At 49.5% G+C, this 26754-nt stretch overlaps 1 protein-coding gene across 1 annotated transcript in view; it reads left to right on the top strand.

Annotated features, from left to right (window-relative positions):
• The first annotated feature begins 1282 nt into the window (after positions 1-1282).
• RFC1 (replication factor C subunit 1) overlaps positions 1283-26754 on the top strand; it is a 191754-nt gene continuing 166282 nt past the window's right edge. Inside the window, exons 1-2 of the mRNA XM_075346966.1 lie at positions 1283-1400; positions 22242-22364. Of these exons, the coding sequence (XP_075203081.1) occupies positions 1398-1400; positions 22242-22364 (126 nt within the window). The 5' untranslated portion in view covers positions 1283-1397. The remainder of the gene's footprint in view (positions 1401-22241; positions 22365-26754) is intronic.

Below are 26754 nucleotides of genomic sequence, written 5' to 3' on the forward strand. Positions count from 1 at the left end.
CCCCGGCCTATCAGACATTGATGACCTATCCTTAGGATAAGATATCAATATGAAAGTAGCGGACAACTGCCTTAAGTTTTGCATAAACATTGAATCTGGAACAAGCAACGTTTAATATTATAAACACGTGAAATCAAATGTGAAATCATTTCTCACAATGGGGTCTGAGGATGTGCAGGAATGGGGGGCAAAGGGACTGAGGAGGTGCAGGACTGAGGGGGCGCAGGGACTGAGGGTGGCGCAGGGACTGAGGGGGCGCAGGGACTGAGGGGGGGGTGCAGGGAATGGGGGTGCAGGGACTGAGTGGGCACAGGACTAGAGGGATGCAGGGAATGGGGGTGCAGAGACAGAGGAGTGTAGCAGGCGCAGGGACTGAGGGGACAGAGGACTGGGGGAGGCAGGGCAGGCACAGGGACTGAGGGGGTTCAGGACTGGGGGAGGCAGGGCAGGCGCAGGGACTGAGGGGCACAGGGAGTGAGTGGGTGCAGGACTAGGGGGGCGCAGTGAGTGAGGGGGTGCAGTGAGTGAGGGGGTGCAGGGACTGAGGGGGCGCAGGACTAGGGGGGGTGCAGGGAATGGGGGTGCAGGGACTGAGGGGGCGCAGGACTAGGGGGGGTGCAGGGAATGGGGGTGCAGGGACTGCGGGGGTGCAGGACTAGGGGGGCGCAGGGACTGAAGGGGTGCAGGACTAGGGGGGCGCATGGACTGAAGGGGGGCGCAGGGACGAGGGAGGGGGGCAGGCGCAGGGACTGAGGGGCACAGGGGGTGTGGGTGCAGGACTAGGGGGGCGCAGGGACTGAGGGGGTGCAGGACTAGGGGGGCACATGGACTGAGGGGGTGCAGTGAGTGAGGGGGTGCAGGACTAGGGGGGCGCAGGACTAGGGGGGATGCAGGGAATGGGGGTGCAGGGACTGCGGGGGTGTAGGACTAGGAGGGCGCAGGGACTGAAGGGGTGCAGGACTAGGAGGGCGCAGGGACTGAAGGGGGGCGCAGGGACGAGGGAGGGGGCAGGTGCAGGGACTGAGGGGGCACAGGGAGTGAGAGGGCGAAGGACTGAGGGGCACAGGACTGGGGCAGCTTTAATGTGATTGGCTGCAGATATTCTAGCTTTTTTTAGTAGAATTTTTTTTACAACTGTGAAGACATCAGCCTTGTGCTATCAGTACAGGGTGAGCACAGATGATGCACAGGGAGCTGCGCGCACTCCGCAGGGTCTCCGCCCCAGGCCGGGTGGGCTGTGGTTAGTGACCCCGTTTCCCTGCGCATGTCAGTCGCACACGAGGCGGAGATGGTGGGAGGGACCCGGCGGCCGCTGCTGCTTGAACGTAGACAGTTGGCGCCAAGCGTGGGGCGCAGGGGAGCAGCAGAGGCGGGAGAGGAGAGCTCAGCTGCCGGTCATGGTGAGTGCAGGCCGCCGGTGTGAGCGCACTCAGGGCTCGGGGCTCCGGTGGATGTGCGGACCGGGCGCCGTGCGGATGGGCCGTATGAGCGGCATTTACATAGCTGTCACACACCGATCGGCGGCGCGCTCCGCCCACGTGACACGGGCAGGACAGCCGGCCTCGTGCAGCAGGAGCTAGTGATGGCAACTCGGCCGCATGCTGGGACTTGTGGTTCAACGCTCCTGCTGCACGCTCGCGAGAGACGCTCATTGGTCAATTCCGACTGTCACCTGCATGAACGTTCTACTCTGCGCTCATTGGCTGAGACGCACTGACCACGTGATGTAAACAGCCTCTGAACTTTTTTTATTTTAAGTATTCATGCAACAAAACTTTATTAGGTTGTTTGTCCCTGGTGGCAGATGATGATGGTAACTATTGCTCCAGTATTTATGTCTCTGTGGCTTTTTAGTGTAGAAAATAGTCTGCTTGTACCATAATGCAGAGACCTGGGGGGTTATGGACTTTTTTGCAAATCTGCTGCAGTTTACAGCAGAAAAAGAGTGTGAAGTGGAGCAGGGCTGAGGTCACCTCCCTCCAATACTCATAGTACTGAATGTCTTCAAGGGGTTCTCCAGTCTGTATACATCTTCACTGATGCACATGTAACTGCTGACTTGAATCCTTAAAGGGGTATTCCCATCTCCAAGATCCTAATATGTAGTAGGTGTAATAATAATAATATTAGCAAATATCTCCAATGAGAAACGTAGTATAGTTCTCCTGATTTAGCTATGTCACTTACCTCATGTGCAGGGCATTGGAGTATCTTCAGTATCCATGGTTACGACCACCAGCAACCCACTATCACTATATGTGTTTGGTCAGTGGTTATCTCTGTTGCTTTTGGGTCTGGGGCTCATATCCTACGAAGGATACTAACAACAAGCAGTTTGTATGTTCTCCCCGTGTTTGTGTGGGTTTCCTCCGGGTTCTCCGGTTTCCTCCCACACTCCAAAGACATACAGATGGGGACCTTAGATTGTGAGCCCCAATGGGGAGAGTGATGATAATGTAAAGCGCTGCGAAATATGATAGAGCTATGAAAGGGGGAGCTAGGTGATGGCCGGCAGGGCTCCACTCCCCCTTTCCTTAGTCTGAAGTTGTACATATGTTCCACCCTGAATGGGTTGTGCAACACTTCCTTGCACCTTCTGCGGCCCGTCCGCCACCCCACTGTCGGTCACCTTTGGAGACCTAGCCGGATAACACATCACAAAGGCAGTTTCTTTGCAACACAACCACAAACATTTTATCCGGCTAGCATTCTTCATGACAGACAGCTCCTGGACAGACATGGCCACTTTCCTTCTATGTTCCCGTTCTGCTGCCGCTCTTCTGTTGGGTACTTTCCTGTCTAGCCCTCGCTCTGGGTAGTAGCCCTCCAGCAGCAGAGTCTGACTTCTGCTTTTCCCCGTCTCTCAGCTTTGCGGCTTGCCATGTCCTCGAGACACAATGGAGGAGAACTCCCGATTCCCAGGTGGACCCTGAAACCATGCTCATTTGCCCCAGGAACCTCTCTGCAGAACTGAACTTCCCCCTGCTGGCCTGTCTGGTTAAGGCCTAAGACACACGGCATTAAAATCGGAGCGAGTGGAATGTGATAAAATATCACATTCCCCTCGGACCAATATTAGCCTATGTCCCAGCACCCATGAGCGATTATTTTCTCAGCCCTAATCGGACCGAGAAAACAATCGCAGCATGCTGCTGGTGCAATGCGATCCTTGTTTCTCTCACACCCATTCAAGTGTATGGGGCAAGAGAAAAATCGTACTGCACACGCGGTACACCGGTGTACCGCGAGTGCAGGGCGAGAATGGCAATAGCCAGCAACGGAGGAGAGAGGGAGAGAAATCCCTCCCCTCTGCAGTGCCGGCCCGCTCCTCCTCAGAGCTGGCCCGCTCCCTGCAGATGAGGTCCAATCGCACGATCGGACCTCAGTCGCAATGACACTCGGCTCCTGCTGTGCTGCCAGCGTGAGCAGACTGTCATGCGAGGATCGCAATAGTCCCCGTGTGGCTCCAGCCTATCAGACTGTCTGTCGCACCTCCCTGTGTGCTCCAAATCTCCCAGGTTACCAAAGTATCTATCCCTGGATCTGCTGGCACCTGCACCTATCACTCCTTCTATTGCTAAGAAACTATCTGCCACTGACATCCCCTCCAGCACTCCCTACGTTATATCCTACTTAGCATTCTAACCTTACTCTAATATCTATAATATAATATATTCACTTATATAGCGCTATTACGGTAATTCCACAGCGCTTTACATACATCAGCAACACTCCCCATTGGAGTTCACAATCTACGTTTCCCATCCGTATGTCTTTGGATTGTGGGAGGAAACCCATACGAACTCCTTACAGATGTTGTCCTTGGTGGGATTTGAACCCAGGACCACAGCGCTGCAAGGCTGCAGTGCTAACAATCTGCTAACACTCCTGTGCTTTACATTCCTATCCAGTTATGCATTAATCGCACATGGCAAACACACTTTATATACAAAAATACAATATGCAATAAAACACTTTACGTAGAACACAGTATACACTCAGTAGGAGTGGGGCAATGCTACCACCTCCTACATGCCTCCCTTCTTAAATCTGTCATGCTTTGGCCAGAACGTCACTAGACAAGGAAACCTGCATGCTAAGACATCACTTTACTTTAGAGTTCACTCAACCATCCGGGTACCAGACAATAATATTTATAATGGAGTCCTAAAATGAATCGCCATTCAGCGACAGTCTTTCCTCTCTGCCACGGGCAGATCATGCGCCTACTCGTCCGGGTACATCGCGACACAGTCTGGGACCCACTCCTCAGGGTCTGGAAACTCCTTCCACCTCCTCCCCTTTCTGTGGTTGCCAGTGCTGGAAAAAAACCAAAACTGACCCGAAGCACCAAGGGTAAATAAAGTTCCATGGAGAAAAAGGTCTTTGGGAAAAGGAGGGCAGAGTCTTTGGGATAAAATGGCAATGTCTTCGGGGCTAGGGTAGAACCCATTGAGTAAGGGCAGTGTTGAAGGGGCAGTGTCCATGGGCAGGGAATGAGCGGACTCGTTACCGCCCAACTTCTTGGCATTCCAGTAGAGGGGAGCGCAAGAAGCGCAAACAAAAGTGGGGAGGTCAAAAACACAAAAACTTTGGCCAGTGACAGCCGCTTCTGCTCTGGGGCCGTCCTCAGGAACGCAGAACAGTGTCTGGCACGTATTCCGTGCAACGAGCACAAAGAACGACTAGCATCACTTCTGTGGCATCTCACATCCAGGGGTTCTTCTAGTTGGCCACCTTTACATACACCACGAAGTGGGCTTTTTGCGCCATGTTACTTACAGCAGGGATACCCTGTGGCTCAGGTGGATTGCTGCTATGTAGGTCAACAGTGGAGGCCGTGGTGACACTGACAGAGTCTCCGCTATCTCTTCCGGCTTTCAGGGACAGGCGTAACACTGCGGCAGCCCTGGCTGCGGGCACGGCTGGTTGGAGGCACATAGTCACCGGATGGTCCACATCTCTGGGCTGAGCACAGTGCATTGCCACCACGTACCATCCCCCCTAGGTCCATCTTCTTTGATGAAAGTGATCTAGTCTCCCAGGTAAGTGTAGGGCCTTGGCATACAGATCCCCCATTTACTAAAGGTACCATCACACATAACGAGATCGCTAGCGAGATCGCAGCTGAGTCACGGTTTCTGTGACGCAGTAGCGATCCCGTTAGCGATCTCGTTATGTGTGACACCTACCAGCGATCAGGCCTCTGCTGTGAGATCTCTAGTCTTTGCAGAATGGTCCAGGCCATTTTCTTCAAAGGTGATGTCCTGCTGGGCAGGACACATCGCTGTGTTTGACGCTGTGTGACAGGGTCACAGTGACTGCTGAGATCGTTATACAGGTGGCTACTGCGACCTGTATTGTTCCTGCATCGCTGGTAAGATCTGACTGTGTGACATCTCACCTGCGACCTCCCAGCGACTTACCTGCGATCCTTATCAGGTCGCATCGTTTTCGGGATCGCTGGTAAGTCGTGTGTGACTGGGCCTTTAGACTTTACCTCCCGTGGTGACCTTCTAGATAAATCCATAACCATGTTTCAAGTTCAGGTGTCTGACAATCTCATGGGTCAAACGTCCGACTACAGCTCCTTCTCCTGGCATCCGTAGCTGGGCCCAAACCCACTTCTCCCTCTTCTTCTTTTGTTTGATAACCCAGGATCCCACTTAAGTTCCTCTAGATGAGGAGTTGGGGGGGGCTTGCCAATTTAGGTGACCCCATCAGCTGTGCTATGTAACCTAGAAGCTGCCTGCCTGCCAAAAGTCTAAGACCTCATGAGGGGCACATTGTGTACATAAATATTAAGATTGCTAGGACAATTAATGAAACAAAAAAAATTGCTAGTAATATTTAATTGCTATAGAACCAACATATTCAGCAGCGCTTTACATTTCAGATGAGAATTGTATAGACAGTAACGACATAGAGTAAACCCAATTCAACAGATACAAAGAAGTGAGGGTCCTGCTCACAAGCTTAACAATCTATGAGGAAATGGGGAGACACAAAAGGAAAAAGTGCTCGTATTGTCTGGTCCGGCCATCAATATACAGTGCCTTGCGAAAGAATTCGGCCCCCCTTAAATTTTTCAACCTTTTCCCAAATTTCAGGCTTCAAACATAAATATAAAAATTTAAAATTTTATGGTGAAGAATCACTAACAAGTGGGACACAATTGTGAAGTTAAACTATATTTATTGCTTTTTTTGTAAAAAATAAAAAACTGAAAATTGTGGCGTGCAATATTATTCGGCCCCTTTTAAGTTAATACTTTGTAGTGCCACCTTTTTGCTGCGATGACAGCCGCAGTTGCTTGGGGTATGTGTCTATCAGTTTTGCACATCGAGAGACTGAAATTCTTGTCCATTCTTCCTTTGCAAATAGCTGGAGCTGAGTGAGGTTGGATGGAGAGTGTTTGTGAACAGCAGTTTTCAGCTCTTTCCACAGATTCTCGATTGGATTCAGGTCTGGACTTTGACTTGGCCATTCTAACACCTGGATACGTTTATTTGTGAACCATTCCATTGTAGATTTTGCTTTATGTTTGGGATCATTTGTCTTGTTGGAAGACAAATCTCAGTCCCAGTCTCAGGTCTTTAGCAGACTCCAACAGGTTTTCTTCAAGAATGGTCCTGTATTTGGCTCCATCACCACCTTCCATGTCCCTGCTGAAGCAAAGCAGGCCCAAACTATGATGCTGCCTCCACCATGTTTCTCAGTGGGGATGGGGTGGTCAGGGTGATGAGCTGTGTTGCTTTTACGCCATACATATAATTTGGCATTGTGCCCAAAAAGTTGGATTTTGGTTTTATCTGACCAGAGCACATGTTTGGTGTCTCCCAGGTGGCTTGTGGCAAACTTTAAACAACACTTTTTATGGATTTCTTTGAGAAATGGCTTTCTTCTCACTCTTCTATAAAGGCCAGATTTGTGCAGTGTACGACTGATTGTTGTCCTATGGACAGACTCTCCCACCTCAGCTGTAGATTTCTGCAGTTCATCCAGAGTGATCATGGGCCTCTTGGCTGCATCTCTGATCAGTCTTCTTGTTTGACATGAAATTTTTGAGGAACGGCCGGGTCTTGGTAGATTTGCAGTGGTATGATGCTCCTTCCATTTCAATATGATTGCTTTCACAGTGCTCCTTGGGATGTTTAACGTTTGGAAATCTTTTTGCAACCAAATCCGGCTTTAAACTTCTCCACAACAGTATCATAGAATCATAGAATATTAGAGTTGGAGTGGACCTCCTGGGTCATCTAGTCCAGAGGTCCCCAACTCCAGTCCTCAAGGCCCACCAACAGTGCCTTTTTTTGCTGTTGCATCACACTGTTTACTCATGTTCAGTCTGTGATCTATTAGTATACTTAAGTCTTTTTCACACATGTTTTTGGATAGCTCTATTCCTCCCATGCTGTATATGCTCTTTTCATTATTTTTGCCAAGATGTATGACTTTGCATTTCTCCCTGTTAAAAACCATTCTTTCTTTATCGTTCCTATGGGAGACCCAGACAATGGGTGTATAGCTTCTGCCTCCGGAGGACACACAAAGTACTACACTTAAAAGTGTAGCTCCTCCCTCTAAGATTATACACCCCCTGGAGAACCAGATCTAGCCATTTTATCGCTTTGTGTTCAGGAGGCATACATCCACACATGCAGTCTCATCTAATTTTTGATTTTTGGAAAGAGTTTTGAAGAAAAGCGGGTCCAAGTCTGGACCCCCGGCATGTCCCTTCTCACCCCACTGTGTCGGCGGTGCTGTTAAGGTTGATTTCCTAGGCTGGAGCCTTACATGCCGTGCTCCTTCACCATCCCACCTGGGCTCTGGCTTGAAGTGGGAGCCAGCACGGTTCTCCATGCTTGGCAGGAGACCGGTCTCCATCCGCAGCCCTTCAGGATCCTGCTGGACCGGAGCACTCATCCCCAGGGACTTGGAACCCTGCGTCTCAGCAAGCTAAGTACCTGAGACGTTTATATATTGGGGGTCCCTGTACTTTATTGTTGTGGGAGAGTGTGCTGTGTGAGTTTTATGACATTTCCGGCGGGTTCTCTGGCTGTCGCCTGAGAACCGCGCCGATGGTGCCTGCGCGCCGGCCGCACCGCTCAAATTTGCCCCGGCTTCGCCGGAGGCCTAGTTTCGATTTCACTGCCCTCGCATGTCATTCATGCAGAGGGACAGCGCGGCTCCGCCCAGCGGCCGTTCTGCACAGGGAAGGGACACATGTCTCCTCCCCTGTAAGTCTCTATGGCCCTCCAGATCCCGCTCCCAGAGTAAGTCCCGCCCCCTCTCTTCGCTCCGGCGGCCATTTTCTCAGCGTTTTTCCTGCGATCAGCACTGGTCTGCAGCCTCCCTGCTGAGGTGCTTGGGGGTCCGGGCTTCGGGATCTGGAGGGCACACAACACCGCTCCAGCGGTCTGGTAAGCCACAACCTCTGGTTGTGGACCTCTGTATATACTCTCTGGGGGTCATTCTGGCAAAGCCCCCACTCCAGCAGCATGTCTCACACGAGGAGCAAGGCTCCAAAGGTGTATTCAGTATGCACTGCATGTAAGCTCCTACTGCCTGAACCGAGCACCTATCCACATTGTGATGCCTGCTCTAACCTGACGATGCCTCAGCCTGGAATCGCACCCCCAGTGGTCTCTCCGGCTGCTCCGGCTCCTGTGGCTGAACCCCCGGCTTGGGTAGAATCCTTATCTAGGTCTATCTCCCAGTCTTTTGCCGACTCCATGGGACAGCTGTCCAGGACTTTGCTGAACATGCATCAGCCCCCTTCACAGGGAGCCTCTGCTGCTAGGGCTCTCTCAGGACCGGAGCTCACAGAGGATTCATCATCTGGTCCCAGACCCCGTCCTCCTAAGAGGAGACGCAGGGCTCCCTTTCCTTCCTCGTCCCGCGGCTCTGTTTCAGAAGCTGACTCGCAGGACGAGGAGGATGCCTTTACAGGGGGCTCGGAGGCTAACTCCATATACCCCATTGATCTGTCCGAAAGTGACTCAGATGTTAGTGATTTGATTGCGTCCATTAATTCTGTACTGGATCTCAATCAGCCAGTATCAGAGGAACAACCCTCTCTGGCAGAAAAGCACCAGTTTACCTCGCCTAAGAGAGCAAAGAGTGTGTTCTTTAACCACTCCAGTTTTCAGGCCGCTGTGACCAAGCCTAGGGCCTGTCCTGACAAACTCTTCCCAAAGCGTGGTTCTGATGACCGTTTTCCCTTTCCACCTGAGGTGGTCAAGGAGTGGGCTCATTCACCAAAGGTAGACCCCCCCCGGTGTCTAGACTCTCAGCCCGGACCGTTGTATCAGTGGCGGCTGGCACCTCCCTTAAGGATTCCACTGACCGCCAGGTTGACCTTCTGGCCAAATCTGTATATGAGGCGGCAGGGGCCTCGTTCTCCCCGACTTTTGCAGCAGTGTGGGCTCTCAAAGCCATCTCTGCTTCTCTAGAGGAGATGCATTCCCTCGCCAGGGAATCTATGCCCGAGATGGTTGCCTTGACTTCCCAAGCTTCAGCTTTTTCATCCTATGCCATGTCTGCCATGCTGGAGGCTTCTCACCGCACTGCGGTGGCTTCGGCTAATTCCCTCGCTTTCCGCAGGATCTTGTGGCTTCGAGAGTGGAAGGCAGATGCTTCTTCAAAGAAGTACCTTGCTGGACTCCCTTTTGCTGGGTCCCGGCTGTTCGGTGAACAGCTGGATGAAATTAAGGAAGCTACTGGCAGGAAGAGTACTTCCATGCCACAAACCAAAACCAGGAAACCTGTCCAGGGTAGGAATCAGTCGAGGAAACCAGTTTCGTTCCTTTCGTTCCTCCAACTGGTCGTCCTCTAAGCCCTCGGCCTCGACCACTAACTCAGCCAAGGACCAAAAATCCAACTGGCGCCCAAAAGCGCGTCCACAGAAGACCGCAGGAGCTGCTGCCACTAAGGCAGCCTCCTCTTGACTATCTGTCCGCGCCAGCAACGTCCTTAGTCGGTGGCAGGCTCTCCCACTTTGGCGACGCTTGGTTTCAACACGTCTCCGATCAGTGGGTGAGAGATATCATCTCCCACGGCTACAGGATAGAATTCTCTTCCAGCCCGCCAGACAGATTTTTTCTGTCAACTCCCCCCTGCTCCAAGGCTGCCGCCTTCTCTCAGGCCGTGGCATCCTTGCAGGCCAACGGAGTAATTGTACCGGTTCCCGCCCGGGAACGGTTCAGAGGTTTCTACTCAAATCTCTTCCTAGTCCCCAAAAAGGACGGTTCCTTCCGGCCCATCCTGGATCTCAAGCTTCTCAATAAGCATGTAAAGGTGCGGCATTTTCGCATGGAGTCTCTGCGGTCAGTCATTGCCTCAATGACCCAAGGGGATTTCCTGGCATCCATCGACATCAGAGATGCCTATCTGCATGTGCCAATTGCAGTTTCACACCAGCGTTGGCTATGTTTTGCAATCGGAGAGGAACATTTCCAATTCGTGGCTCTTCCCTTCGGGTTAGCCACGGCCCCTCGGGTATTCACCAAGGTCATGGCAGCAGTGGTTGCGGTTCTGCACTTCCAGGGGTTGGCAGTGATTCCTTACCTGGACGACCTTCTAGTCAAGGCTTCATCCAGCGCAGATTGTCAGCGGAGTGTCTCGCTCACTCTCGCCACTCTAGCCCAATTCGGGTGGCTTGTCAATCTGCCCAAATCCACTCTGACTCCGACCCAGAGGCTCACGTACCTAGGGAAGCAGTTCGAGACTCTGCCGGCACTTGTGAAGTTGCCCTTAGTCAAACAGCAGTCCCTCCAACTGGCGGTGCACCCTCTGCTGAGGCCCCGCCGTTATTCCATCAGGCACCTGATGCAGGTGCTGGGTCAGATGGTGGTGTCAATGGAGGCTGTTCCCTTTGCCCAGTTCCATCTGCGTCCACTGCAGCTGGACATTCTCCGCTGTTGGGACAAGCGGCCTTCCTCCTTGCACAGGTTAGTGGCTCTGTCGCCACAGACCAGGAGCTCTCTTCAGTGGTGGCTTCGGCCCCTCTCTCTGTCTCAGGGGCGCTCCTTCCTGGCCCCGTCCTGGGTGATCCTCACCACGGATGTCAGTCTACCCGGCTGGGGAGCGGTATGTCTCCACCACCAAGCACAGGGCACTTGGACTCCGTCCGAGTCAGCCCTCTCGATCAATGTGCTGGAAACCAGAGCCGTGCTTCTGGCTCTTCTAGCTTTTCACCACCTATTGGCGGGCAAGCACATCCGAGTCCAGTCGGACAACGCGACAGCGGTTGCCTACATCAATCACCAAGGCGGGACACGCAGCCGCCTGGCAATGTTGGAGGTCCAACGCATTCTTCAATGGGCGGAGGACTCCAAGTCCACCATATCCGCAGTCCACATCCCAGGCGTGGAAAACTGGGAGGCAGATTATCTCAGCCGTCAAACCGTGTACAGTGGCGAGTGGTCCCTGCATCCGGCAGTGTTTCAGTCAATCTGCCGCAAGTGGGGCACTCCGGACGTGGACCTAATGGCATCCCGTCACAACAACAAGGTTCCGGTTTACGTGGCTCGCTCCCACGATCCTCAGGCATTCGCCGCGGACACTCTGGTTCAAGACTGGTCCCAGTTTCGTCTGTCCTACGTGTTTCCCCCTGTAGCTCTCTTGCCCAGAGTCCTGCGCAAGATCAGAATGGAGGGCCGTCGAGTCATCCTCATTGCTCCGGACTGGCCCAGGCGAGCTTGGTACCCAGACCTGCTCCATCTGTCCGTAGAGGTGCCGTGGCATCTTCCGGACCGTCCAGACCTTCTCTCACAAGGTCCGTTTTTCCGCCAGAATTCTGCGGCTCTCAGATTGACGGCGTGGCTCTTGAGTCCTGGATCTTGACGGATTCTAGTATCCCCCCTGAAGTCATCTCCACTATGACTCGGGCCCGTAAGTCTTCCTCCGCCAAGATCTATCACAGGACTTGGAAAATTTTCCTGTCCTGGTGTCGCTCTTCCGGCCATCCTCCTTGGCCTTTTTCCTTGCCGACCCTTCTGTCCTTTCTACAGTCCGGTCTGCAGCTGGGACTGTCCCTCAACTCTCTTAAGGGACAAGTCTCGGCTCTGTCAGTGCTGTTCCAGCGGCGTATCGCCCGGCTGGCTCAGGTCCGCACCTTCTTGCAGGGCGCGTCTCACATCATTCCGCCTTACCGGCGGCCCTTGGATCCCTGGGACCTCAATTTGGTTCTCACGGTTTTGCAGAAACCCCCCTTTGAGCCTCTTAGGGAGGTTTCTTTGTTTCGTCTTTCACAGAAAGTGGTCTTTCTAGTGGCCATAACTTCCCTCAGGAGAGTCTCTGATTTGGCTGCGCTCTCTTCGGAGTCACCTTTTTTGGTTTTTCATCAAGACAAGGTGGTTCTCTGTCCGACTCCGGACTTTCTTCCTAAGGTGGTCTCTCCTTTCCACCTTAACCAGGAGATTACCCTACCTTCCTTTTGTCCGGCTTCTGTTCATCGCTTTGAAAAAGCGTTGCATACTCTGGATCTGGTGCGTGCTGTCCGGATCTATGTGTCTCGCACCGCTGCTCTTAGGCGGTGCACCTCTTTTTGTGCTAACCACAGGTCGGCGTAAGGGCCTCTCTGCTTCTAAGCCGACCTTAGCCCGTTGGATTAGGTCGACCATTTCGGATGCCTACCAGTGTTCTCAGGTGCCTCCCCCGCCGGGGATCAAGGCACACTCGACCAGAGCTGTCGGTGCCTCTTGGGCTTTCAGGCACCAGGCTACGGCTCAGCAAGTCTGTCAGGCTGCCACTTGGACTAGCCTGCATACCTTTTCAAAGCACTACCAAGTGCATGCTCATGCTTCGGCAGATGCGAGCTTGGGCAGACGCATCCTGCAGGCGGCTGTCGCCCATTTGTGAAGTTAGGCTCCGCCTACTTCTTAGTTTTTATGTTTATTCCCACCCATGGACTGCTTTGAGATGTCCCATTATCTGGGTCTCCCATAGGAACGATAAAGAAAAAGAGAATTTTGTTTACTTACCGTAAATTCTTTTTCTTATAGTTCCGTATTGGGAGACCCAGCACCCTCCCTGTTGCCTGTTGGCAGTTTCTTGTTCCGCGTGTTATCACCGGCTGTTGTCGTGTACAGAGTCTCCGGTTGTTCCGGTTCTTGCTCTGTTTTTACTTGTGGGTGGCTATTCTCCTTCAGCTTTTGCACTAAACTGGCTAGATCTGGTTCTCCAGGGGGTGTATAGGCTCAGAGGGAGGAGCTACACTTTTAAGTGTAGTACTTTGTGTGTCCTCCGGAGGCAGAAGCTAAACACCCATTGTCTGGGTCTCCCAATACGGAACTATAAGAAAAAGAATTTACGGTAAATAAACAAAATTCTCTTTATTAGTTGCTGCCCACTGTTCCAGCTTGTTTAGATCTTGTTGAATCCTCTCTGTCTCTTCTTTAGTATTAGCTATTCCTCCTAGCTTTGTGTCATCAGCAAATGTAATCAGTTTACCCTTAATACCTTCATCTAAATCATTGATAAAGATGTTGAACAACACGGGGCCCAGGACAGACCCTGTGGTACCCCACTTGAGACAGTTTTTTCAACTGGATGTGCAGCCATTTATGACCACTCTTTGACTCCGATCATTAAGCCAGTTACAAATCCATCTAATAGTTGCCTTGTCCATTCCACACTTGGTCATTTTTTTCAATAAGGATTGTATGAGATACTTTGTCAAATGCTTTACTGAAGTCCTGCCTGTTGTGTTCCTTGGTCTTCATGATGCTCTCTGTGCTTGAAGAATAACACTGAGAATATCACAGAGCAGGTGCATTTATATGGAGACTGGATTACACACAGGGGATTATATTTATCATCATCAGTCATTTAGGACAACATTGGATCATGAGATAGCTCAGTGAATAATAGAGAACCTAAAATATAACCTTTAATATAATTATAAATAAAAATCCATTTAGGACTGTAAAAGATATAAAACCGCCAATAAACTCAGCACCTGCAGAGGTAGAGATTGGCCAGTTAGATAATGTGGAATTTATCATTCATGTAACCAGTTATTGTACATAACCGGAAAATTAGATCCGCAGCATATTATTAGAGTATGTGCTGTATATCATACCGCCATATAGTCACCTGTCTCAGATGAATGGTAGTAACACAATTGGTAGAGAAAATCAGGAACGGTCTTACCCAATCTGCCGTGTATACATTTCCCTACTCATCAGGCACTGAATGCTGGATACTTTTGGTAACCACCAAAACGGAGAAAACACCTGGTCCTTTATCTGGATGACTCAGGATCCCCACTGGTTCCCAACATGCGTCCAGCCGTTGTGCATCAAATCTCCCAACGCGTTTCTTATATCATCAGGGGAGCATAAACATCCCAAATTTTGGTCAAAAAAGACCCACACAATATGGCATAAGTTACTGTTGAAAAATATATATAAACCACGTTAATCAAAAGATCCGAGTATGATAACCAAAGCATACGGTACGTACAACAAAGCGAGTATAACTTACATCCATCACCTCCAGGAAATACCTGGGCAGATCGCGTCTATCATGCAGCACCGCCTGGTTTAAATAAACCGCTCGTTCGGAATAGCGTGTGACGTCACATCCGCTTGTAGCGGTGAGCTCACTTCCGGGTCACCTGATCGCAACCGCGGTCTGCGCGTCACACAAGGGGGCGTACAATTTAGTCATGTGCTCCTATGCTTCAAGGCAGTATGACTACAACAAAATGGCCGCGATTGGTCTCGCAAATAAGCGGTAATGATACGGCCAATCTATTAACAGTGGCCCATCAAAAATGGCAGATGGGCCATACGAGCAACTGTAACACCTGCTACAGGTACCCAGATAGGTAGGTGACTCTACAAACATTACAAACGGACAGAAAAATGATTTAGAAAGAAGGGGAAAAAAGACCAGGACGATTCCCAGGAGAAATTATCAAAAAAAAGGCAGAGCCACTAGAAAAAATAAATCTGTAAATGTTATAAATAAACCACATGTCAATGGATCAGAGAAGGCCAGAATTGACCCGGAGTATTAGAGCACAACCTACATCAGATCACGTAAAAAAATTTTTATTACCAAAAAACCTCATTACTATGGGCAGGGGGAGGGGGGAAAAGAACCACCACCATTCTGACCAAAACCTAAAGGCCCTAAGGTGAAGAATGACCCTACCTATTTGTGGAGGTCGGCACCCTAAAAAGACCGGTGATTGGTGCCCCCACTCGGGCGGCGACTGTCCCTCCTACATTATCTCCGATCTAGTCTACCACAAAGGGTGCAAAGGAGAGAGATTCATTGAGGCCCAATGGTTTACTAGTTTTAAGCCAAAAAATCCACTTGGTTTCTTGTTTGAGAATTTTATTATCCCAATTCCCACCTCTAAGAGGGGGGGGCACTACATCAATGCCCTGGAAGCTGATTGCTTTGGCATCCCCTGCATGATGTTCCATGATGTGACGGGCCACTGGAGTATCATTGCCCAGGCGAATGTCCCGGATATGTTCCCCTATTCTCCTCCTAAATTCCCTTTTGGTCTTACCCACATACTCTTTGTGGCAGCTACAGGTGGCTTTATAAATAACGCCCCTAGTTCTGCAATTAATGAAGGAGCGGATGTCATATCGTTTTTCCAGAACATGGGAAAAGAAAAATTTTCCTGGCTTAAGGTAACTACATGCAATGCACCCGCTGCACTTGTAGCAGCCTTTGACTGGATTAGTCAGCCATGTCCCGGTATGACATGAGAAATGGCTGTGCACCAGTCTCTCTTTTATAGAGCGGGCCTTCCTGTAGGTCACTGCAGGGGCGTTGGGAATACATTTACCGATGTCATCGTCCATCTTGAGAATGGACCAATGTCTCTCAAGAATCCTTCTAACCTCCTCTGATCCATTATTAAAGGTGGTGATAAAGCGAATGAGTTCCTCATCTGATGTTGGTCTCCCTGATCCGTGTAGGAGATCATTCCTGGTTTTCTGCTGTGTCTCAGAAAAGGCTTTCTTAATCACATGGTCTGGATATCCTCTATGATGAAGTCTGGAACTCAAATCAAGGGCCTGTTGGTGGAATCTCTGCTCATCCGAGCAGTTTCGTTTTAGTCTGTAAAATTGACCCTTCGGAATCCCTCTTTTCAGACCATTAGGATGGTTGCTCTCCCATCGTAGGAGCGAATTGGTAGCCGTCGGTTTCCTATATGTACTGGTATGAATGTTTCCATTAGAGTCTCTTTCAATCAGCACATCTAGAAAAGGCAAACTCCATCTATCAAACTCACAAGTGAAGAACAAGCCCAAAGAGTTATTGTTCAAAGCGGCAACCGTTCCGATTATTTCATCTTCAGTACCCCTCCATAGAACGAACACGTCGTCTATGAAGCGACACCATAGCAAAATGCTATCCTGGGGGACAGGGGATGAATCCCCAAAGACGCAGGTCTCCTCCCACCAACCGAGGAGGAGATTAGCATACGATGGGGCCACTGGACTCCCCATCGCGGTCCCCCTCAGCTGGTGGTAAACCTGTCCATTAAACAAGAAAGAATTATTCTTGAGACAAAACTCCGCAAGACTCAGAAGAAAAGAATTATGGTCATCAAATTGCTGTCCCCTACTCTTCAAGAAAAAGTTCACCGCCTGCAGGCCTAGATCGTGTCTAATAGAAGAATAGAGGGATTCGACATCAATACTGACAAAAAAGACATCATCTTCAATCGTAATACCCTCCAATTTTTTAAGTAAATCCGTGGTGTCTTTGAGATAGGACCCCAAGGATGTAACAAAAGGTCTTAGTATTCTATCCGCATAGATGCCTATGTTTTGCGAAACACTGCCAATGCCCGACACTATTGGCCTACCCCGCAATGGAGATAGGCCCTTGTGTATTTTTGGCAAGCAATAGAAAGTGGGGGTCACCGGAAATGGAGGGTATAGAAAATCGAATTCAGTATTGCTGATCAAGTCTCTGTCACGTGCACTCAACAATAACCCTCTCAATGTCAACAGGTAGTCTGATGTAGGATTGCCATTCAATTTCTCATAATTAGATTTGTCCCCAAGGATGTCCATACACATTTTTTTGTAATCAGAGACATTCATGAGTACGATATTGCCTCCTTTATCAGATTCCTTCACAATGATGTTAGTGTCCCTCTCTAAATTACCCAAACATTCCATCTCCTGCCTGGTAAGATTAAATTTCCTGTTGTGCTTGTCAGTGATCATACCTAAGTCACGTGTAACCAGATTACAGAATACATCAATGGCCGATACTTCACTATTGGTCGGGGGCATCTTATTGCTTTTTAGTTTGAGATCAGTAAAGGGACCCCTACCCTCCAAATTTGGATTGATGTCACTCAAGTTGTAAAGAAATCTGACATCCTCCAAAAGATCATTGGCAATACCCATTTCTCTGCAAACTTTCTTATTCTCCATAGCAAAGTGTTTTTTTCCATTTAAGTTTCCGTGTAAACAGATTGAGATCTTTTACTGCATCAAAGTGATTGAAATCAGATGTGGGGACGAAGGAGAGACCCTTACTCAGTACCGTCATTTCTAAATCAGAGAGGAGCCTGTCCGATAGATTGATTATTTGGGTTGAACCCCCTGTGGGTTGTACCCCCCCGGACCCTGTTTGCTCCTCAGAAAGTGGTTGGACTCTAAAAAAGGTCCCTTGTTGTAACCACCCCTATCGGAATTCCTACCTCTTCCCCTTTGTTTGGTCCTCCGCTGATTACTCCTCCCCTCTGTATCCGAATACTCTGTATCAGTCGAAGTGCCCTCTGTATCACTAGGTTTATTATACCTAATAACCGGAAAATTGTAAGCCTTATTGTCTCTGAATTCCTGTACGTCTCTGATGTAAAACCTGTGTTTTTTCTCCTTGAGATGGTACTGATGTTTCTCAATGACACCCTGTAGGGTAGTTTCCTTCGTCCCAAACTCCGCCTCACTAGAAAATTTCTTAGTGACCTCAATCTGCTCCTTGAGTAAGCCGTCGAGTTTGGCCAAATTCTTTTTTTCCTCTTCTAAGAGGAGGATCATTAATTTCAATGAGCAGTTTGTGATCTCTTTACGCCATGCAGCAATTAGTTCTGGATTTTTATATCTGTAATTGGGAGTAAGAGAAATACGTAAATTACGTGGTACAATTTGATCTTTCAGATAGCATTCGAGGGATTGTATCTCCCACCAAGAAGTGACCCGATTCTTATATGTCTTAGTTAAATCCCTAAAAGCACCATTTAGTGAGGGTGTATACTTTTTCTGTGTGAACTCCCTCTCTGAAAACACCTCCCTCGCCTCTGTGGTCCATGTACTGGTATCAAAGCCCGTTGTTAGAAAGCCAGCCATACCCTTTACAATAAATATTGAAATAGCTACTGGGTATAAATTCACAATAATAGTCAAGAGATAGCTCAGTGAATAATAGAGAACCTAAAATATAACCTTTAATATAATTATAAATAAAAATCCATTTAGGACTGTAAAAGATATAAAACCGCCAATAAACTCAGCACCTGCAGAGGTAGAGATTGGCCAGTTAGATAATGTGGAATTTATCATTCATGTAACCAGTTATTGTACATAACCGGAAAATTAGATCCGCAGCATATTATTAGAGTATGTGCTGTATATCATACCGCCATATAGTCACCTGTCTCAGATGAATGGTAGTAACACAATTGGTAGAGAAAATCAGGAACGGTCTTACCCAATCTGCCGTGTATACATTTCCCTACTCATCAGGCACTGAATGCTGGATACTTTTGGTTAATTTTCCGGTTATGTACAATAACTGGTTACATGAATGATAAATTCCACATTATCTAACTGGCCAATCTCTACCTCTGCAGGTGCTGAGTTTATTGGCGGTTTTATATCTTTTACAGTCCTAAATGGATTTTTATTTATAATTATATTAAAGGTTATATTTTAGGTTCTCTATTATTCACTGAGCTATCTCTTGACTATTATTGTGAATTTATACCCAGTAGCTATTTCAACAACATTGGATCATTCAGAGATCCTCAATGAACTTCTGGAGTGAGTTTGCTGCACTGAAAGTAAAGGGGACGAATAATATTGCACTCCCCAATTTTCAGTTTATTATTTTATTCAAAAATTTAAAATAAGCAATAAATATCATTCACCTTCACAATCGTGTCCCACTTGTTGATTCTTCACCATAAAATTTATTTTTTTTTATCTTTATGTTTGAAGCCTGAAATGTGGGAAAAGGTTGAAAAATTCAAGGTGGCCGAATACTTTCTCAAGGCACTAATTAATACGGGTTCACATGACGCAACATGAACGGGTCAGCAGCCAGTATGTATACAGGTACAGAGGGCTATTAAGTGCATGGATGGGGTAAGCAGATGCTAAAGGTGGTGTCACACACAGCGACGGCGACAACGACGTCGCTGCTAAGTCACCATTTTCTGTGACGTAACAGCGATGTTGCTGTGTGTGACATCCTGCAACGACCTGGCCCCTGCTGTGAGGTCGCCGGTCGTTGCTGAATGTCCTGCTTCATTTTTTGCTCGTCACTCTCCCGCTGTGAAGCACACATCGCTGTGTGTGACAGCGAGAGAGCGACGCACTGAAGCGAGCAGGGAGCAGGGAGACTGGTTCTGGCAGCCTGCGGTAAGCTGTAACCAAGGTAAACATCGGGTAACCAAGGGAAGCCCTTTCCTTGGTTACCCGATATTTACATTAGTTACTAGCAGTAGCACCGCCGCTCTCAGGCTGTCAGTGCCGGCTCCCTGCACGCATAGCCAGACTACACATCGGGTAAATAAGCAAAGGTTTGCTTATTAACCGGATGTGTACTGTGGCTAGGAGTGCAGGGAGCCAGTGCTAAGCGGTGTGCGCTGGTAACCAAGGTAAATATTGGGTAATGGTTACCCAATATTTACCTTAGTTACCAAGCGCAGCATCGCTTCCACGCGTCGCTGGGGGCTGGTCACTGGTGAGATCTGCCTGTTTGACAGTTCCCCAGCGACCATGTACCGACGAAGCAGCGATCCTGATAAGGTCAGGTCGCCCGTCGTGATCGCTGCTGCGTCGCTATGTGTGAAAGACAAAATAGGAATAGGTAAGTGAGGTGATGGGTCGATCTAACGAAATGTGTTTTAAGTGCCCGCTTAAAACTGTGGGTATTGGGAATTAATCGAATTGTCTTGGGTGCAGCATGCAAGAAGTCTTGGGAGACAGGAGTGGGAGGTTCGGATTATAGAAGAAATTAATCTTAGGCTATGTGCCCACGTTGCATTCTGTCCCTGCAGAAATTTCTGCAGCGATTTGAACAGCACACGTGCACTTCAAATCGCTGCAGAAACAGTCCGTAATGAAAAGCCGATTTCATGCGCTCTGACTGCAGCCTCTCCCATAGACAGAGCGGGGGCTGCATCCAAAGCGCATAAAAGAAGTGACATGTTGCTTTTCAGAACGCAGCACTTCGGCAGCAGTGCTGCGTTCTAATACGCCACGTGGGCATGGATTAGGCACAATCTTCATAGATTGTGCTGGGGACGCAGGACGCATGAAGTTACGCTGCAGTGCAGAACGCAGCATAACTGCATGAAAATACGCTACGTGGGTACATAGCCTTAGATCATTAGCAGAGCAGACAGAGATGAGAGAGGGATATAGGGCAATGCAGAGCTGTGGAGAGCTTTGTGGGTGAGAGTGATAAGTTGATATTGCACTCTGTAGCGGGTGGTAACCAGTGCAATGACTGGCACAAGGTGGAGGCATTGGTGTAGTGGTTGGACAGGAATATGATTCCAGCTGCTGCATTCAGGATGTATTAGAGGTGGGAGAGTTTTGTAAGAGGTAGATCGATTAATAGAGTTGCAATAATCCAGCGAGAATGAATAAGAGTGACTGTAAGGGATACTTTGCACGCTGCGACATCGCAAGCCGATTGCTGCGATGCCGAGCGCGATAGTACCCGCCCCCGTTGCAGCAGCGGTATCTTGTGATAGCTGCTGTAGTGAACATTATCGCTACGGCAGCTTCACATGCACTCACCTGACCTGCGACGTCGCTCTGGCCGGCGACCCGCCTCCTTCCTTAGGGGGCGGGTCATGTGGCGTCACAGCGACGTCACACGGCAGGCAGCCAATAGAAGCGGAGGGGTGGAGATGAGCGGAACGTAAACATCCAGCCCACCTCCGTCCTTCCGCATAGCCGGCGTGAGCCTCAGGACGCAGGTACACTGATGTTCCTCGCTCCTGCGGCTTCTCACACAGTGATGTGTGCTGCCGCAGGGGAACGAGGAACAACATAGTACCGTCGCTGCAGCTAAATTATGAAAATGTGATGATACGATTACGACTCTTTTGCGGTCGTTAATCGTATCAAAAAGGATTTACACACTACGATATCGACAGAGATGCCGGATGTGCGTCACTTTCGATTTGACCCCACCAACATCGCAGCTGCGGTGTCCTAGTGTGCAAACTACCCCTAAGAGTTTTTACGTAGTCAAAGGTAATAAAATTTTGAATTCTAGAGATCTTTTTGAAGTGGAGATGACATAAGCTAGTGATCGGATGTGGGGAGTGAAGGAGAGATCTGAGGCAAATATAACCCAAGATAGCGGGCGTGCTGCTGGGGAGTAATGTAGAGACACACACGGAATGGCAATATTGGCTTTATGAAGATTAGTGGAGGGAGAAAACACGAGGAGTTCAATTTTTGACATTCAGTTTTTAGGTAGAGGAAGGACATGATGTTCGAGACAGCAGAAAGACAGTCACTGGTATTTTCACTAATAATACAGGGGTGATGTCAATTTCTGTCTATAGCGCTGCTCCTATCACAAAAATATAAATATCCTATTCATTAAATTAAATTTTATGTAAAAGTAAACAGTTTAGAATATATAATTTTATTATTATTTTAGCGTTCCTTTGTAGTCGTTAAATTAAATTGAAAAACGTGAGAAATAGACACATTTTGTTAAGTTTTTTTTTTTGTTTTTTTTTTGTTTTTTGGTTGGTTTTTATTTTACATTTTTTCCAGATTTAGGCAAAAGAATAATATGCCTTGGTTATTATGAATATAACAGGAAAACATGATTTGGATGTCTGAACTAGAAATCTTTTTTAGAGCCGATTTAAAATAGCATGTAGGAGAAAATTCCAAAATGTGTCTGGTCAGGAAGGAGGGCAAAAGTCCCAGTTTTGAATTGGTGAAAATTTTCATTATTTTTGTGATTTTAATTTTTATCTGTTTTTTAAGGATATTCGGAAGTTTTTTGGGGCCACCCCAGTTGCCAAGAAATCAGCTAATGAGAAAGATAAAAAAGAGCATGTCAAAAGTCCTCATGCAGCTGGTACACGGAAGAAATCTAAAGACAGTAAGGTGAGTTGTATATATTTTTGTTGCATGATTGAGCAAGAGTGGATTTAACAATAATTTTGCATTGGATAAGAACATCTAGCAGTATTTAAAGGGATTGTTCAGCCTTGGGTACAAGCCTGCACTCATGTCCCCACACCGCTTTTATGTGAGCACAAAAAAAACATGTCATGGCAGGAAAAAAAAGCAGCTTTTTTTCATGCTTTTTTTTCATGCTGCTTCTTATCTATTGAGATAGGGGAAAAAAGCAGAAACAATTGACATGTCGCTTCTTTTCTTTATCGTTCCTTTGGGAGACCCAGACCATGGGTGTTTAGCTTCTGCCTCTGGAGGACACACAAAGTACTACACTTAAAAGTGTAGCTCCTCCCTCTGAGCTTATACACCCCCTGGTAGACAGTCCTAGCCAGTTTATTGCTTTGTGTCAGGAGGCATACATCCACACATGCATTCTCATCTGATTTGTTTGACTTTTGGAAAGAGTTTGAAGAAAAGCGGGTCCATGTCTGGACTCCCGGCATGTCCCTTCTCACCCCACTATGTCGGCGGTGTTTTTAAGGTTGATTTAAAGGCTGCAGCCTTACATGCCGCGCTCCTTCACCATCCCTTCTGGGCTCTGGCTTGAAGTGGGAGTCAGCACGGTCTCCATGCCTGGCAGGAGTCCGGTCTCCATCCACAGCCCCGTGAGGATTCTGTTGGACCGGAGCACTCATCCCCAGGGACATGGCCCTGCGTCTCAGCAGTACCTGAGACGTTTATGTTAGGGGTCCCGGTTCTTTATTGTAAGGGGAGAGTATGCTGTATGTGATTGTTTTAACTTTTCCGGCGGGTTCTCTAGCTTTTGCCTGAGAACCGCGCCAATGGTGCCTGCTTGTCGGCCTCACCGCTTAAATTTAGGCCCTGGCTTCGCCGGAGGCCTAGTTTCATTTTCCTGCCCTCGCATGTCACTCATGCAGAGGGACAGGTTCGGCTCCTCCCGGCGGCCGTTCTACACGGGAGGGACATTCCCCACTGCTGGGGCGTCCCTCCTTCCCTGCAGGTCTCTATAGCCCTCCAGTTCCCGCTCTTTTATAGGAACGCCCTCTTCTCAGGCAGAGTTCACTCTGCTCTGGGACATCCTACATTCTGCATCTCTGCTGAGGTGCTGCGACTGGGGGACCGGGCTTCGGGATCTGGAGGGCACACAACACCGCGCTCAGCAGTCTGGTAAGCCACAGCCGGTCTCCGGTTGTGGACCTCTGTATATTCTCCCTGGGGTTCGTACTCTGCAAAGCCCCCACTACAGCAGCATGTCTCACACAAGGAGCAAGGCTCCAAAGCTTTATTCTGCATGCACTGCATGTAAGCTACTGCTGCCTGAGCCGAGCACCTATCCACATTGTGATGTCTGCTCTAACTTGGCGGTGCCACAGCCTGGAGTCTCACCCCCAGTGGTCTCTCAGGCTGCTGCTGCACCTGTGATTGAACCCCCGGCCTGGGTAGAGTCCTTTTCTAGGTCCATATCCCAGTCATTTGCTGAGTCCATGGGGCTTTTGTCCAGGACTTTGAATATGCATCAGCCCCCCTCACAGGGTGCCTCTAATACTCTTGACAGAGGACTCCTATCCTCTGACCTCCGTCCATCGGAGCTCACGGAGGATTCATCATCTGATCCCAGACCCCGTCTGAGAAGGCGCAGGGTTTCCTCCCCCTCCCCATCCCACGGCTCTGCCTCAAGAGCTGACTCTCAAGATGAGGAGGATGCCCTCACTGGGGGCTCGGAGGCTATGTATCCCATCGATTTCTCTGAGGGTGACTCCGATCTTAGTGATTTGATTGCTTCTATTAATTCTGTGCTGGATCTCAATCCGCCAGTGTCAGAGGAGCAACTCTCTTTGGCAGAAAAACATCAGTTTACCTCGCCTAAGAGAGTAAAGAGTGTGTTCTTTAACCACTCCAGTTTTCAGACCGCTGTGACCAAACCCAGGGCCTGCCCTGACAAACGCTTTCCAAAGCGTGGTTCTGATGACCGGTTTCCATTTCCACCTGAGGTGGTCAAGGAGTGGTCTCACTCCCCAAAGGTAGACCCTCCGGTGTCTAGGCTCTCAGCCCGGACCGTTGTGCCGGTGGCTGACGGCACCTCACTTAAGGATTCCACTGACCGCCAGATTGACCTTCTGGCCAAATCTGTGTATGAAGCTGCGGGGGCCGCGTTTTCCCCGACCTTTGCAGCAGTGTGAGCTCTCAAAGCCATCTCTGCTTCTCTAGAGGAGATGCATTCCCTCACCAAGGAATCTATGCCTGAGATGGTTGCCTTAACTTCTCAAGCTTCAGCTTTTTCATCCTATTCCATGTCTGCCATGCTAGAGGCTGCTCACCGCACTGCGGTGGCTTCAGCTAATTCTCTTGTTATCCGCAGGATTTTGTGGCTTCGAGAGTGGAAGGCAGATGCTTCTTCCAAGAAGTTTCTTGCTGGGCTCCCTTTTGCTGGTTCACGGCTGTTTGGTGAACAGCTGGATGAAATCATTAAAGAAGCTACTGGCGGGAAGAGTACTTCCATGCCACAAACCAAGACCAGGAAACCCTCCCAGGGTAGGAATCAATCGAGGTTTCGTTCCTTTCGTTCCTCCAACTGGTCATCCTCTAAGCCTTCCGCCTCGTCCCGCTAACTCAGCCAAGGATCAGAAATCCAACTGGCGCCCAAAAGCGCGTCCGCAGAAGACCGCAGGAGGTTCTGCCACTAAGGCAGCTTCCTCATGACTCTCGGCCCGCTCCAGCCACGTCCTTAGTCGGTGGCAGGCTCTCCCTCTTTGGCGACGCTTGGTTGAAGCAAGTCTCCGATCAGTGGGTGAGAGACATCATATCTCACGGCTACAGGATAGAATTCTCTTCCAGCCCTCCAAACAGATTTTTTCTCTCAACTCCCCCCTGCTCCAAGGCCGCCGCCTTCTCGCAGGCCGTGGCGTCCTTGCAGGCAAACGGAGTGATTGTCCCAGTTACCGCTCAGGAACGGTTCAGAGGTTTTTACTCAAATCTCTTCCTAGTTCCAAAAAAGGACGGTACCTTCCGGCCCATCCTGGATCTCAAGCTTCTCAACAAGCATGTCCGGGTGCGGCATTTTCGCATGGAGTCTCTGCGATCAGTCATTGCCTCTATGACCCAAGGGGAGTTCCTGGCGTCCATCGACATCAGAGATGCCTATCTACATGTGCCAATCGCAGTGTCACATCAGCGTTGGTTACGTTTTGCGATAGGAGAGGATCATTTCCAATTCGTGGCTCTCCCCTTCGGGTTAGCCACGGCCCCTCGGGTATTCACCAAGGTCATTGCGGCAGTGATTGCAGTCCTGCACCTCCAGGGGTTAGCAGTGCTTCCTTATCTGGACGACCTTCTAGTCAAGGCTTCATCCAGCGCAGACTGTCAGCGGAGTGTCTCGCTCACTCTCGCCACCCTAGCCCAATTCGGGTGGATTGTCAATCTTCCCAAATCAACTCTGACTCCGACCCAGAGTCTCACGTACCTAGGGATGCAGTTCGAGACTTTGCCGGCACTTGTGAAGTTGCCCTTAATCAAACAGCAGTCTCTCCGGCTAGCGGTGCGCTCTCTCCTGAGGCCCCGCCGTTATTCCCTCAGGCGCCTGATGCAGGTGCTGGGTCAAATGGTGGCCTCCATGGAGGCGGTTCCCTTTGCCCAGTTCCATCTGCGTCCTCTGCAGCTGGACATTCTCCGCTGTTGGGACAAGCGGCCTTCCTCCTTACAGAGGTTAGTGGCTCTGTCGCCACGGACCAGGAGCTCTCTTCAGTGGTGGCTTCGATCCTTCTCCCTGTCCCAAGGGCGCTCCTTCCTGACTCCGTCCTGGGTGATTCTCACCACGGATGCCAGCCTATCCGGCTGGGGAGCGGTACATCTCCACCACAGAGCACAGGGCACTTGGACTCCGTCCGAGTCAGCCCTTTCAATCAATGTGCTGGAAACCAGAGCTGTGCTTCTAGCTCTCCTAGCCTTTCACCACCTGTTGGCGGGCAGGCACATTCGAGTCCAGTCAGACAACGCGACAGCGGTTGCCTACATCAATCACCAAGGCGGGACACGCAGCCGCCTGGCAATGTTGGAGGTCCAACGCATTCTTCAATGGGCGGAGGACTCCAAGTCCACCATATCCGCAGTCCACATCCCTGGCGTAGAAAACTGGGAGGCAGATTATCTCAGCCGTCAATCCGTGGAAGGTGGCGAGTGGTCCCTGCACCCGGCAGTATTTCAGTCAATCTGCCGCAAGTGGGGCACTCCGGACGTGGACCTAATGGCATCCCGTCACAACAACAAGGTTCCGGTTTACGTGGCTCGCTCTCACGATCCTCAGGCCTTCGCCGCGGACGCTCTGGTTCAAGACTGGTCCCAGTTTCGTCTGTCCTAC

Source organism: Anomaloglossus baeobatrachus, chromosome 1 (genome assembly GCF_048569485.1).
Source record: "Anomaloglossus baeobatrachus isolate aAnoBae1 chromosome 1, aAnoBae1.hap1, whole genome shotgun sequence".
In the NCBI taxonomy this organism is placed as follows: Eukaryota; Metazoa; Chordata; class Amphibia; order Anura; family Aromobatidae; genus Anomaloglossus; species Anomaloglossus baeobatrachus.